Source organism: Lepisosteus platostomus, chromosome 6 (genome assembly GCF_059453375.1).
Source record: "Lepisosteus platostomus isolate fLepPlt1 chromosome 6, fLepPlt1.hap1, whole genome shotgun sequence".
Lineage (NCBI taxonomy): Eukaryota > Metazoa > Chordata > Actinopteri > Semionotiformes > Lepisosteidae > Lepisosteus > Lepisosteus platostomus.
In genome coordinates, this window is record NC_142616.1 from 52025450 (window position 1) to 52039912 (window position 14463).

The window sequence follows — 14463 nt, forward strand, 5'->3', positions numbered from 1 at the left end:
GATGTTCGCTCCTGCCCAGAAGCTTGCAAGCCACCGCCGCTGCGATCATGGCTGGGATGGAGCTCGCACCGCTCAGACCCTGGGACGACTTTCTTCCCGGTTCAGATCGCTTTGCAAAACCGGACGTGGGTAACTTAGCAAAATGGAACAACAGAGTCGTCAGCAATTTGCTCTACTATCAGACCAATTACTTTGCAATGGCCGTTGTCGTGTTTTTGATCGTTGGGTAAGTAGCCTTTGAAGACTTGGCAACACTTAGTCCGCTGTTAGTCATATTCTCCCCACCCTTTTCCAAAACTGCATTTTTTTTCTTCTGTGCACGATTCTTTATGATGCCAGCTGTAATTGAGACGGTTGTTTCACGGCGTTTCTTAATTTAATGTTTATGAACATTTTTAGCGTTCAGTAATTACTGATACATCAGTGATCCTGTTAAATTTGTTAACGGGTTCTATTTCTGATTGACAGGTTTGAATGTTAAACCGGATGCGAATTTAGGATGTTTTTTCATAAAAGGGCCATGCGACAACTTTAAAATTGTAGTAATCTGATGCGGAATTCAATGTTGTGCAGCTCGTCCAGAAAAGGACATCCGAGATACTTAAGTTCCTCCAACACCCTGCACCTTGCTCAAAGTTTGCGACGTGCAAACAGAGTTGTTGGTGCAATACATTATACAGAGTGCTGGGGTGTGTGTAATGGTAGTATTATAATAACTTATACGATGCCTTGTAATAGGCACAGTCGATTTCAGGGGCTGCGCTCAGGAATGCCTCGGAGGTCTGAGGCAAAGCAATAGAACTGGAAACGTCGTTTCTAATAACAGTATATTAACAGTGCAACTTGTTCAAAAGTTGCCATTTTCCTAGTTTGACATGCAGTTTTGTATTAGAGAGATCTGTATACGTGTCAGTGTGTGTAGAAATGTTTTGCTGTCAATGCGGGCATAAAACGTAATAGTACTTTTAACAAATAGACGATGTGTGGGCGTTCCACAATGTACTGTAAATGATATTTATCATATTATATTTTTATCATACTTTAACATACAGTTCTGTCTGTCCTTTAACATACAGAACATAGATGTTTTAAGTTTTCGCCCCGTGTAGAACTTGGAATCGCAAGTATCAGTAAAACAGGAGGAAGACGGCACCGTCTCGATAAAAACAGGAATAGCCAAATGTGGGGGGTTATTTGCTACTGTTAACTGTCGTCCGCCCATTTTATAACCGCTTCTTCCATTTCAGGGTGTCGGGGACTTTTCTTTAACTTTTCTATAAAAATGAAGTACTTTTTAAAATCATTTTATGATACTAAACGCTACTATCAACAACACATCTCCGACCAGAATTACCTTTATCTTGCCAAATATACTAATGTTAATTCACTGGAAAGAGGGACATACTCCTTAAAGGTAAATATATACCATGCCGTGAAAAAATATTCACAATTTCCTCTATTATTGTATATTTGTCACACTAGATGTTTTCAGATCTTTAGACAAAATCTAATATTTGATCAAGGGAACCTGAGTGAACAAGTAACATTTTTTTATTATTATTTAATAAACACAGTTATCCAACACCCATATCCCATGTGTGAGTAAAAAAGTAAATAATGACTGGTTGCACCACCTTTAGCTGCAATAACTGCAACCAAACACTTCCTATAATTCAATATCAGTCATTCACATTGCTGTGGAGCAATTTTAGCCCACTCTTCCTTACAGAACTGTTTTAATTCAGAAACATTGGTAGGTTTTTTCAGCATCAACTGTCTGTTTCAGGTCCTGCCACAGCATCTCTATTGGGATTAGGTCTGGACTTTGATGGCCACTCCAAAACTTTAATTTAGTTTCTTTTGAACCATTCTGATGTGGACTTGCTTTTGTATTTGGATCATTGTCTTGCAACATGACCCAACTACACTTCAGCTTCAGTTCACGGACGGATGACTGGACATTCTCCTTAAGAATTTTCTGATACAGAGCTGAATTCACACTTCTCTTTAATTATGGCAGGTCGTCCAGGTCCTGAGGCAGCAAAGCATCCCCACACCATCACACTAGCACCACCATGCTTGACTGTTGGTATGATGTTCTTACTGTGGAATGCTGTCTTTGCTTTATGCCAGACATAGTGGGACCCATGTTGTCCAAAAAGTTCCACTTTTGAATCATCTGCCCATAGAACATTCTCCTAAAAGGCTTGGGGCTCATCCAGGTGCTTCTTGGCAAATGAGAGATGAGCATTTATGTTCTTCTTGGTTAGCAGCGGTTTCTGCCTTGCTACTCTCCCATTTTTGAATCAGTCTCTTTCTGATTGTGGAGTGTTGAACACTGAACTTAGCTGAGGCAAGAGATGCCTGCAGTTCTTTGGATGTTTTTTTAGGATCCCTTGTGACTTCTTGGATGATTTTACGCTGTGCCCCTGGAGAACGTTTGGCAGGCTGGCCCTCCTGGGAAGACTCACTGCTGTTCCAGGTGTTCTCCATTTGGAGATTATAGCTCTCACTGTGGTTCGGTGAAGTCCCAGAGCCCTAGAAATGGCTTTGTAACCCTTTTCAGACTTTTTTCTGATGTCTTCAGGAATTTCCTTTGATCGTGGCATAATATGCTTATTAAATCTTTGTGCTGGCAACTTGACTCTGATGGTAAGACTCAAAATACAGTAAGTGAGGTTTATACAGTGGCTGTATTCAATCAGCCGACTCTAAATTATCCCTTTAATTGGGTTGATTTAACTAGGGGGCAATTTTTCACACAGTGAAATTTGGTGTTGGATAACATTGTTCATTAAATAAATGAAATAAGTAAAAAAAATGTGTTATTTGTTCACTCAGGTACCCTTTATCTAATATTAGATTTTGGTTGAAGACCTGAAAACATTCAGTGTAAAAAGTTCGCAAACATGGAGGAAATCAGGATACTTTTACATGGCACTGTATGTATGAAGTGAAACAACACCAAAACCAAATATCAATATTTAATGATATAATGCAACACATTATAAATAGTAAAAAATAGCCAAAAAAGGTTGTAGATGCTTTTGAGAATGTACAAGACTGCTCAAGCTTTATCATATAATCTTTACCCTGCAATCAATTATAAGCCACACACTAGTGGAAATGTAGTTCAAAAGAGACATGTAAGAAACCTTAAGTAACAGTAATGTTCAAACCTCACAGCAGTGCTATGTATTTTAAAGCTATTCATTTAATATTTAATCAAATTACACTTAAGTGTTCATAATGTACTGTAATTAGAACATTAGAACATCCATCCATTTTCTAACTGCTTTATCCAATCCAGGATCCTGGTGGAGCTGGAGCCTATCCCTGCAAGCAGCAGGCACAAGACGGGATACACCCTGAACAGGACACCAGTCCCCTACAGGGCACTCGCTGACACAAGCACACACTCGCACCAGGGCCGGCTTTACCAGAGGCTAATTAACCTACAGTACCAGTATCTTATTGGACTGTGGGAGGAAACTGGAGCACCTAGAGGAAGCCCACATAGGGAGAACATACAAACTCCACAGAGATAGCCTAGCAATCAAACCCCAGCACTCCAAGGCAGCAGTGCTAACTACTGTGCCACTATGCAATAATAATAAATTCCTTAAAGCACTTTGAAGGTAATGGGGACTCCCCTACAACACCAGTGTGTAGCCCTCACCTGAATGATGCAACGGCAGCCTAAGTACACCAGTACACTCACCACACTCCAGCTGTCAGTGGGGAGGAGAGCAGAAGCCAATACATAGATGGGGATTATTAGGAGGCCATGATTGGTAAAGACCAATGGGAAATTTAGCCAGGAATCTGGGGTTACACCCCTACTCTTTTTGAGAAATGCCCTGGGATTTTTAATGACCACAGAGAGTCAGGACCCTAGTTTTACATCTCAACCGAAGGATGGCGCCTTTTTACAGTAGAGTGTCCCCGTCACTATACTGGGGCATTAGGACCCACACGGACCACAGGGTGAATGCCCCCTACTGGCCTTACTAACAGCTCTTCCAGCAGCAACCTTAGTTTTCCCATTGCAGAGAGATATAGCAGCTGGTATAATAAGAACATAAAGTTCACAGATAAGAAGAGGCAAGTCTAAATCATTTGGTTTTCAATAACATGACTTAAAAATGTTACAATTGATAGGTTCTGTGGTCTGTCTGGTCTGTTTGGTAGGTTGTAGCTAATTGATGTGAGGTAGGGAATTGAAGTAGGGTATCACCTTCAGCAACATGGCTGTCCACTGGGTTGATTTTGCCTATGTCTCAGAGGACATTGAATACTTGAATCTAGTCCCCTTATAGTGTCTCTGTTCAGAGCTAAACATATGTAGTTCTTTTAGCCTGGCAGTGTGGTTTGAGCCTGATAATGGACCTTGTTTCTCTTCTCTGGGTGGATAACAGAGCAGCAGTATCTTATTTGTTATTGTGGTGATCAAAATGAAACGTGTCTTACTGGTACAATGTACAAATTTAATATATCGCCCCTTAATAAAAATGTTTGGATGAAATGATAAAGATAAAGATGAAAACAACATGCTGTGCATTAAAGTTTTGTTACTTTTTTGTCCCATACTATAATTGTGCAAGCATAGAGTAAGTATCGGAAATCACTTTCCACATTGTCCCTTCAAATTTAAGTAAGAATTTAAATTTGAAAGCCATCAAATATCTTGGTCCCTAAAATATCCACAAAATCCCTAAATATCTCATTTAGTCCTTTACATGAAATCCCTGGTTTCATTTCTACTGTGAAGTACAGTATATACAGTACTGTATTATAGGTTTCGGTGTGGCAGCATTAATCATTACCTTTGTGTTCCAAAACTAAAATTTGGACATCAAGACATGATGTTCTACCATTTAAAATCTCATACAACAGCCCGGTGACTAAACGGGTGTTGTCCAAAATTCTTCATTTATCTTTTTTTGTATAAAATACTGTTCTGTATTGTTCACGCAGTAAGGACATTCTGTACTATACTCGCAGATGTAAGGCTTTCTCCAGCTTGTTGAGATACAGAGGTGCTGAGTAGTGATGCTGTCACGTCTAGTCGGTGAGCATTCACTTCCAGACACTGGAGATCGCTTGAATGGAGAAAGCAAATGCAGTGTATTTTAAGTGAGTCAGCCTGTACGGTTCAAGCTGTGGCAGTATTGTTTGTTTTTTTTCCAGTTTGGAAACTTGGAGTCAGTTTCTCTAAATATAGATTTTGGCAGTGGGGCTGTGATGACACATGGTAGCCACAGGCAGCAGGGGTCCTGTACAGCCTCCAATTATATCAGCTGCTACCGCAGATAAAATAAAATGTGATTACCTTGGAGAAGTAACAAGTGCTGCTATATTTTGGCATCAGTCTGGAGAGATGAACCTTCAAAGCAGAACAAAAGGTCTATAGTACATGAAGTCGATAAAAAATTGGCCACTTCTATGTACATGAAAAGATGCAGTGATCTTTTGTAGTTGAAGAGTGAGGGGGGGGTTGTTTAGTTTAGGATAGCAAAATAGCAATGCTTGTATATCTGATAGTACTGCGTGCCTGACTTTACTGTAGTGGGGAAATTCGTTTTCTAACAATTGTTTAATTACAACAAGGTTCAGAATATCCACAAAAAATACTGTAAAACACACCTTGTGCAAGATGCTTATGTCTGACATTGGTAAATGCCAGCAAGGGAAACTTTATTGTTTAAAATGTGGTTAAAGCATTATCACCAGGACAGTACTGAGAACAAAAGCTTTGAAAAACTCAGTTGCCTGGAATAAAACATTCCATCCTGATCTGTAGTGTATTAGCAGTGTTTGGTCAGCAGATGGAGCTACGAATTAAAAAAAAAAACAGAAGAAAAGAACACCTGCCTTTGTGTCACTGAAAGGGAATGTGGCACTTAGGTGTGTTTAGGCTCTGTTTGTAGGAATGCAGCCTAGTTCATGTTAAGTTGATTTTCTATAGTTGTTGCTGAGATTGTTGTTTGCTGTGTCTTGTTATACAGATTTCTGAACCCTGTGTCCATGATCCTAGGAGGAGCGGTAGTGGCTTTGGTATTCGTTGGTTCTGTGTGGGCAGCTGACAACAGAGCCGTGATCAAGAACTTCAAGAAGCAGAACCCATCTTTGTTTGTAATTGGCGTACTGGGCGCTAGCTATTTCCTCATATCCCTCTTCGGAGGTGTGATGGTGTTCATTTTCGGCATCACTTTCCCCCTGCTCTGTAAGTTTCTCTCTCCTTATCATTTCCTGGCAAATGAATGCATTTTGATCCACCAAGGTTTTTATATTTTCTTGGTATAATTGCCTACATGGCTTAATCTTCCAGTTCCTCTGATATATATAATCGTTTTTGCTATTGTTCCATAAATGTATCTTGGAAAAGGTTACATCTGTCATTTAAAGTCTCGAAGGCTTCTATAATATGCACGCAATTCACAGTTTTGATGAAGCCTTATCATCCTGGAAGACCCAAATTTGTTTTCCAGAAATTACAGTACCTGTTAGAAAAAGGACAGGCCTTTAACAAATGTATCTCTGGACCCAGGGCTGACTGAAGTAATTGATAGTGCCGTTGAACACTAAACCCTGCTACCTCAGCCCCTCCTAAGGTGTTAACCGCATGATAGCAGGCTTTTGTTTACTGGTTGCTAAGGAGGCCGACCTCAACAACACAGAAAAGGCTGTTTCTGCATCAGGCAGAATAACTATAGCCCAGCAGGCTTCTGTACACTTTAAACATGAGTGTTAATGCAAGGGGCATTATATTCCAAAAATATATGGTGCATATGGTATGATGTATATACATGTTCTAAATGTATGTACAGTCTGAAACTCCTAAAAAAAGTAATGGGTTTAAGTGTTATTTTAATTCAGCTTTTAATGTTTCCACCTCTTCAAACGTGACCTCACAGTGGAATTCTGCATGTGGAAAATTCTCCTGCCTGATTAAAGCAACTGAAAATCTCTTATTTCAGTGATGTTTGTCCACGCGTCATTGAGACTACGCAACGTGAAGAATAAGCTAGAGAATAAGCTGGAAGGAGCGGGGCTGAAGAAGTCACCGATGGGGGTGATTCTGGACGCTCTGGGGCAACAAGAAGAAAACCTCAACAAAATCACGGATTTCCTGGCCAGCAAAGTGAAAGAGTAAAACCAACCCCTGATATGTTCCAGACAGCACTGCACTGCTTATCTTGTCCCTCTGTCCCCTAACAAAGAGGAAACAGTGCTATGTGGTAGCCTGTGATTACTAGAACAGCCAAATACTCAAAAGAAACTATTTTCCTATAGACTGAAAAACAAAGTAAAAAAACAATGTGCAATCCTTGTATTTTTTTTAAGTGGATAAAAACCCACATTCCTCATATCGCCATTTTCCTTAAGTAAAAAGAAGAAGGGAAAAGGCTTTATTTTGGAAAACAATCCTCTGTATTTTGTGTGCATCTCAGTTTCATATTTTTTTAAGGGAAGCGTTCTCAAAAGCTTACTTGAAGGGAAAATATTAAGATGCATTCAGCATCCTCACTTTCAGGAGACCCACACCAACAGTATCAACTCATGTGCAATAGAAACCAGTCAAGGTTGAATCCTTATCCTGTAGGTTCTGTTAAGGAAAAGACTAAAAAGATCATTGAAGGGAAATGCATTAGAGTGTGAAATAAATCTAAGCAGAAATATTCACAACATGCCTGACTTGTACCTGTTTAATGCACTATTAGAAGTTTTCCTTTATTCGGTAGCTATTTTTAGAATTATCACAGCTATACGTGTTGTATATTCCCGGAGTGAGATAAAATTACATTGATGCACTACCTCAGAAGCACCACATTTCCAGCTGGGGCATTTTTCCAAAACAACACTTGTAGTAATACAGATAGCACCTGTAATATTAAAATTTAGTTTAAAATCCTGAAAAAGATTAAACAGCAGCCTTACTGTCTCCGATGATATCTATGTAGTGGGACAAGTATATCAACAAAAGCAGCATTTTCTATTCCTGTTGTTCAATAATTTTGTAATGAGTATATCTTATTCAGGGCTTTCAGGTTTGTATGTTTTAAAGATTGGGGGGGGGAAGATTCCGTCATACTCGCCCCATCACCAAATAAAAGGTACCAAATCAAATCACAACTAACTCCAAAATATAAAAACACAATTGCTCAAAAAAATTTGGTTAATCTTTATTTCTCTTTTCTTCACTGAAATGATGGAAGTGTTTGATCAGTGTCTGCAACTTTGCAGTCTTTGTAATTCACTTAACCTAAGGGCTCTGTTTACAGCAGGGATTGGCCAAACCACTGTCAGACAGATAAAGACCTTTTTTTAAAATGTATAATAGCAACTACATATTTAGTTTTAAATGTAGTTCAGGTGGGTAGCTGTGTCAGCATGCGTAGGCTGCAAAGGAAGAAGTAATAGGTTTATTCCATGCTGAAAAAAGAAGAAAGAAAACGCAACGTTTCGGCCGTGGAGCCTTCTTCAGGTAGGTGCTCACACCTGAAGAAGGCTCCACGGCTGAAATGTTGTTTTCTTCTTTTTTTCAGCATGGAATAAACCTATTACTTGTTCCTTTAGTTATAAATGTTTTGTCTCTCACATTTTCATAAACTGTATTGGCTTCAGCTAATGGCATCAGCTAGTCTATTCTTTTGTTAGTAGGCAGGTGGGAGGAGGTTTAGTCTTCAGACAAATACCAGAAGATATCTGATTCCAGTTTATGGGTGGTGCACAATTTCAAATCCCAAACCCCAAGTGAACATGGAAGCTTTGTGATTCTAGGAAGGCTGTATTTCTCTGTATAGTTTCTAAAAGTTCAGGAGCAGATTATAGTTGTTCATTGTAGGGGTACCTTTGTCCTTGTTTTGCACTGTCTGCAACTGCCTCCGTTATTAATCTTTTATCATCTTATGAAAACATATTTTGAAGTACATCTTGCTATTATGTCGTTAGGTCAGAGTGGCCAATGTCTAGTTTCCATCACTTCCCTTTTGGAGCTAATGGTGTAATCTCTCAAAAATGATCCATGTACACACGAGTACTATTCACGTTTCTGTTCATACCAAATAAGTAAATGCACCTTATGTAAAAGACACAGGTTGCAATTTGCAGCTATCAAGACACTTTCCTTTCTCGGAAGCACAAATAACAGTATTATGGATGTCAGCCTAATATTGTCTTCATCATATGAAAATTCTCTGGGTACGTCATGTAGCTGTACATCATGCTGCTTTAATGAAGTGAGAAAGCTGAAATAGACAAGAGCATAGTGGTTTGTCAAAGTAAGAAGTTTGAAGTTTGATTTTATGCAATTAATTTCAATTGTTAACTAAATATTAAGGAATGCATTAACTGGAAAGCTATCCATACATTTTTCCATGCTAATAAAAACTAAAATCATGGCATGTGCTCAAGTTCACTGCTTTTTTTTTAAAACAAAATTTTTAACCGCAGACATCAAATTTTCACTGTGTGCGTGGTCTCCAGGTTGTTTTTTACTTTGTAAAAAAAAATCCACCTTTTTTTGCAGGTTTTACAGAGGGATTCAGAAATATTACACAGTTCAGATCTGTTTCAGATGTAGAGGGTTGTGAAGGGAGCTTATTCATGCATCAGCATTTTGTCTTAATGGTACTTGGAAAAGAGGCCGCTTAATGATTCATTAAGAGGGACTCTTCCTTTTCTTTGCCAAAATGTAACGGCAAGCACTGTGCTGCCCTTTGAATGAGACACTTAACCGAGGTTGTTTTTGTGCTCTGTCTGTGTAACAGATTTATGGATAATTATTTTAGGAAGAATATGTGTATTAGCTACTATGTCTTAATTCCCTATTTGGATCAGTGGGGGAACTCCAAGTCTTTAAGTCTTTATTCCACAGAACAGTACCCAGATATGTTTAGCACCAGTCAAATTTCTGTTTTTGTTTTCCTTAAGTATCCCTGAAGTTTAAGGGGTTTGCATAAAACAGCTGAACATGTTGAGGTCAACAGCTTTGTTAAGTGAAAGACTACTGACTACTACTACCCAGGGACAGAGTTTCAAATTAGCAATACAGAAGCAAGACAGACCTGGAAGTTGTACCGTCTTCTAGGAAATTGTGCTACTAGAAGGTGCTGTACTGTAAGTCTCTGACACGAACCCATGATACCAGTTTATATTTCAGGAATTCTTGACCTACAAAGTGTTTAATGTCTGAACTGTGTTTTAACATAGGTTTCTGCTTTACCTATGAAATGTCCACTCACCCCCCCCCCCCAAGAAAACTAGGCATTTAAGGAGAGAGAGATTTTATATAATTTTATATCGGATTTCAATCATTACACTTTACAAAAGGCATTAACATAAAAAATGAAACATTTTCTTACGTTTGCATGAAAGAAACTTACATGCTAAATTCAATGTTTCATGGAGCATCACTGTTAAGTTCATTGCCTAAGCTTTTGTTAAAAGTGGACACGTTTCTTGCAGTATTTTTCCTTTACTGATTCCTGAAGAATAAGAAGGCAAATTGCACTATCCAAAATGAAAACGTATACATGGATTTGCAGGCAATAATTGTCAAAGTCTTTCAACGGGTTCAGTGCAGATACTGGAAGTCCTTTGTTCCCACACTCTTCACCACTGATACAAACGGTAGCTCCTTCAAAAAAGCATGGTTTCTTGTGACTCCAGTTCTTTAGGTAAAGGGACCTATGCAGGAAGAATCCAGAAGGAAAAATAATTAATCTGTGGATTTAAATAGGAGCTTTCTTCAATCACCATTCTTATCCAAGGTGACTTGGCTATCTGTGAACACGCAGCATGCAATGTCATGAAAGTCTCTTTTAACACAACCATTCAGAAATCGCTTGGGAAAAATGCAGTTGGAATTTTTTTTTGTTTTGTTTTGTTAAAGTGATCGAAATGGACTCAACATAATTAAAATTAGTCGGGAATAAATGCAAAATTTCCTGTTCACTTCTGGCGAATATTTAAAATATTCTCTTCTTATCACTGTTTTTTAACATTTCCTCTATGCATGCTTCTAAGCATACTTTAAAAATTACATTTATTAAAGCGTACCATTTAGTTCATTTTGAAAAGAATCTCAATTTGAACATTGATTCTGTTACTTGTATCTGTGATTAAAGCCGCTGAAAGGGTTGGCTTGAGAACACCTAACAATGCCAATATTTCAGAAGTTCCTTTTTATTCTATATATTTCCCTTTTATGCTTTTTATTCACAAAGATGATTAATTCAGCTGCTATACAAAATGATTGGTCATTCACGTCTTTGCTCATCAGTGAACCCCCCCGTAAGCTTACCGGTTTGAGATAAGCCACATTGCTCTGACGAATGTCGTTAAGTAGCTGATCTCGAGGCGTTAGTTCAACCTTCGGGGGCTCCCGTCTCCTGGGGACAGGCTTCAGAGTCTTTATCACATCCTTAAGATTGGCTTTCTCGCTCAGGTCCAGTGCATGGGCTCCATCTCTCCGCTTTGGAGTCTTTTTCAGTTTCACCTCCCGCAGCAGGTTAGCCTGCTGGGTGTTGTGCTGCGTCTGTGGGGTGGACTCACGTCTGCGCTTCATTTGCAGGAGGGGCAGACTCGGTGCTTGGGGTGGGTCTGGAGATGCACCTGTAGGTGGAGCGGCGGGAAGGTAGCCTCCCAACATCTCCCATAGGCCAGGTGGGATCTCCAAACTGTTCTGAAACAAAGACATCATCTGCTCCTGCTCTTTCATCTGCTGCTGCCTTTGCTCTTCCATCCTTTTCTGACGCTGCCGGTCGAGATTCCTGGTCAGCAGGTTAGTCACCACCATCCGTGGGCCCGGTAACTCAAAATGATAGCCCATCTTAAGCAAAGTGTTGTTTGCCTTGAGTAGCCTGGACATCTCCATCTCAGCATGGTGACCCAGCATGTGTCTCTGGTTGTGGAACCTCAGCTCAGTCAGCGTTTCATTGAACTGCAAGCACCTCATGATGGCAATTATGCCTTTGCCTGTGATGAAGTTGGATTCAATGTTGAGAGTGGTGATGCTCCTGTTTTCACGCATCATGTTCGCCAAAGCGAAGGCCACATTCTCATCGGCCCCAGTATTGGCTATGCTGAAGGTCACAACGTGCTTGTTCTTTTTCAGCGCATCGACATAATCTAAAAGCATTTCTTTAGGAATGTTTTCAATGTTGTTCAGATTGACGTCTTTGATCTCAGGGCTATTTTTTCGGATCTTCTCCAGGGTTTTTTCCAAATTGGTTTCATTTCCCGAAGGCCTGGCTGTTAGCTTAATGAAATTACCACCGGCCGTCAGCTTGTTTGGGATTTTGAGTTTGGAAATTTTCTTCTCTTCTTTCTCAGGGACTTCATCTGCTGTACCTGTTTCCTCACTGCTCTTCTTTGACTTTGTCTCAGGGGCTGAAATCTCTGAATTGGAATGGAGTCCATTGGTTTGCACACTCTTGGATATTTCTGATCTTTTTTCCTTTGTTTTGAAACATTGATCCTCTGTCTTTCTGCCTACCACAGGGCACTCTGATGACCGAGCTGTTGGTTTCTTGCTTTTCATATTTTCCTGAGCTTTATTAGTAACACAGGCAGACGTTTCATCAGGTTTCACTGAACATCTCTGCATGTCTTTGTGAATATCATTAACATCTTCTTCCTTGTCACACACTTTTACATATTCTTTATAGCACTCTATTTCTTTTTTATCTGCTACACCTTCATTGTCATGGTCTTCTCTTGTATTTCTCTGACAATTTAAAAATAGATATAATGATGCAACTAGTAAGCATATCAAGACATCACATAAAATAATTTATTTTCGATATTTTCTTGCAAAAAAATAGTGTGAATGTGTAAGACCTTATATGTGCCGCGTAACAGGTCCAGCTTCTAGCCTGCAAGTATATTTAAAAATATAGACATTTGTGATTTTTATGGCTCATGCAAAAATACATATTTTAACTTAGATTCCACAAGATCATACTTAAATGAACAGGATATTTGGGTGATAAGAGTCTAACAATGTAGTTATTGCTGACTTTTTAGTACAGTATTATACTTTGTCATCCCATGATCACTGTTAACAAAATAGCTCACCTTGCTCGGTAGAAGAGTAGTGGGCACTCTTTCCTCCTCCAGCATTCGGTTTGACTCCTTCTGCCAGTACAAATAATCAACTAGAGACCTGTGGTCGAAGGACCCAGTTGGGGGTTTCTCAGTCTGGTCCTTTTGTCTCATCCCAACTGGTACCTCTTCATCTGGAGCAATAACATCCATTTCATTCTGAAGCTGTTTCAATTCTTCAGGAGAAAGATTGGCTAGGATCTCATCTTCATCAATTTCTTCTCCGTAGGACTCTTGGTCAGAGTTCTGGTTGCGATCTGACATTGTGAGATCAGCTTGGATTTATGAAAGAGTGGCTAAATAGCTGGAACTCTAGAAAATACAGCAAGAGATTTTTAATTTGGTTTTAACCAAGGTTCAAGTGGGAGAGCAGCGTCCCCCCACTTCTCACTTGTTCTAATTTAAACCTCGAAATGACAGTGGGAGGTATTTATGCCACATGTAGGAGAGCTACTAACATATTCTTTTTTCAGAAGCTTGTGTCAGCTGTACCAGCCTTCTTGATATTTCTGTAGCAGCTGTGACCGTTCAAAGCAGTAATACTGATAGCAGCAGGTGTGCATTTGGAAATCTGGATCAGACTCCAGCCTGTAAAACTCTGCAGACTTCAACTTGCGTTGCTGCAGAGCACAAGCCTTGTAAATGTTCAAATAATCCTGCTGTGTCTCTTTAATAATCCTGAAAATATTAACCAGTCTGGATCTGCAGAAAATGGCCAATAAATTACTCTGAGTGTGACTTGACCAAACACTCGTCAATAACTTGTGTGGGGCATTCATACTTTAATGAGGAGGAAATGAGCTAGAGCTCTCCAAGTGGGTGCGAGAGTCATGCTGCATCCTGGGATGTCCCGTTTACTCCGCAAATCTGCCTGGCTGGTTTCGGAAAAATGACGGAAAAGAAAGGAAAGAACATTCTGACTCACCAGGCCAAAAGCTTCCCTTCTGCATGACTGCCTAGCTCGTCACATCATTGCGGCATCAATATCACATCTTTCCCAAGCCTCTTTTCAGGAGTGCAATTTAACCTTACAAAACAATAATTGTCAGGGCTTCCCCCCGAAAATGCTTTCTTCCATGGACTTTCATGGGACTGAATAATCCAAATTGAGCTGGTTTAAACATGCCTTGACATTTACTATGCAGTTTCAGAGTTTAAGGTCTGTAGGAAGGACAAAGGGCTGCTATCAGTATTAATGGGTTAATCTAACTGAACACTGGAGATCCATTACATTTACAAATGCACCTTATCTGTGACTCTGTTGCTTCCACTTGGTGGCTAAAATAATCCATTGATAAGTAAATGGGCTGGGCAACACCCCCGGATGAGAAACAGCACTGACACTGCCCACAG

At 39.7% G+C, this 14463-nt stretch overlaps 2 protein-coding genes across 3 annotated transcripts; one reads left to right on the forward strand and one right to left on the reverse strand.

Moving 5' to 3' along the window:
• arl6ip5a (ARF like GTPase 6 interacting protein 5a) lies at positions 1 to 9411 on the forward strand. Of its 2 annotated transcripts, XM_088636293.1 has the most exons (4): positions 87 to 226; positions 3311 to 4104; positions 6009 to 6226; positions 6981 to 9411. In XM_088636293.1, the coding sequence occupies exons 2-4, from the start codon at positions 3992 to 3994 to the stop codon at positions 7154 to 7156; spliced, it is 507 nt and encodes a 168-aa protein (XP_088492419.1). In that variant the 5' UTR covers positions 87 to 226; positions 3311 to 3991; the 3' UTR covers positions 7157 to 9411. The 2 variants fall into 2 exon arrangements, with proteins under 2 accessions (XP_088492418.1, XP_088492419.1); XM_088636292.1 differs by lacking the exon at positions 3311 to 4104 and having other exon boundaries at positions 1 to 226.
• Positions 9412 to 10272: 861 nt separating this feature from the next.
• Positions 10273 to 13546, reverse strand: lmod3 (leiomodin 3 (fetal)). Its single transcript, XM_088636291.1, has 3 exons — positions 13084 to 13546; positions 11309 to 12733; positions 10273 to 10692 (listed from the first exon to the last, which is right to left on the reverse strand). Exons 1-3 carry the CDS (start codon positions 13372 to 13374, stop codon positions 10645 to 10647), a joined length of 1764 nt encoding a protein of 587 aa, XP_088492417.1. The 5' UTR covers positions 13375 to 13546; the 3' UTR covers positions 10273 to 10644.
• Positions 13547 to 14463: the final 917 nt, after the last annotated feature.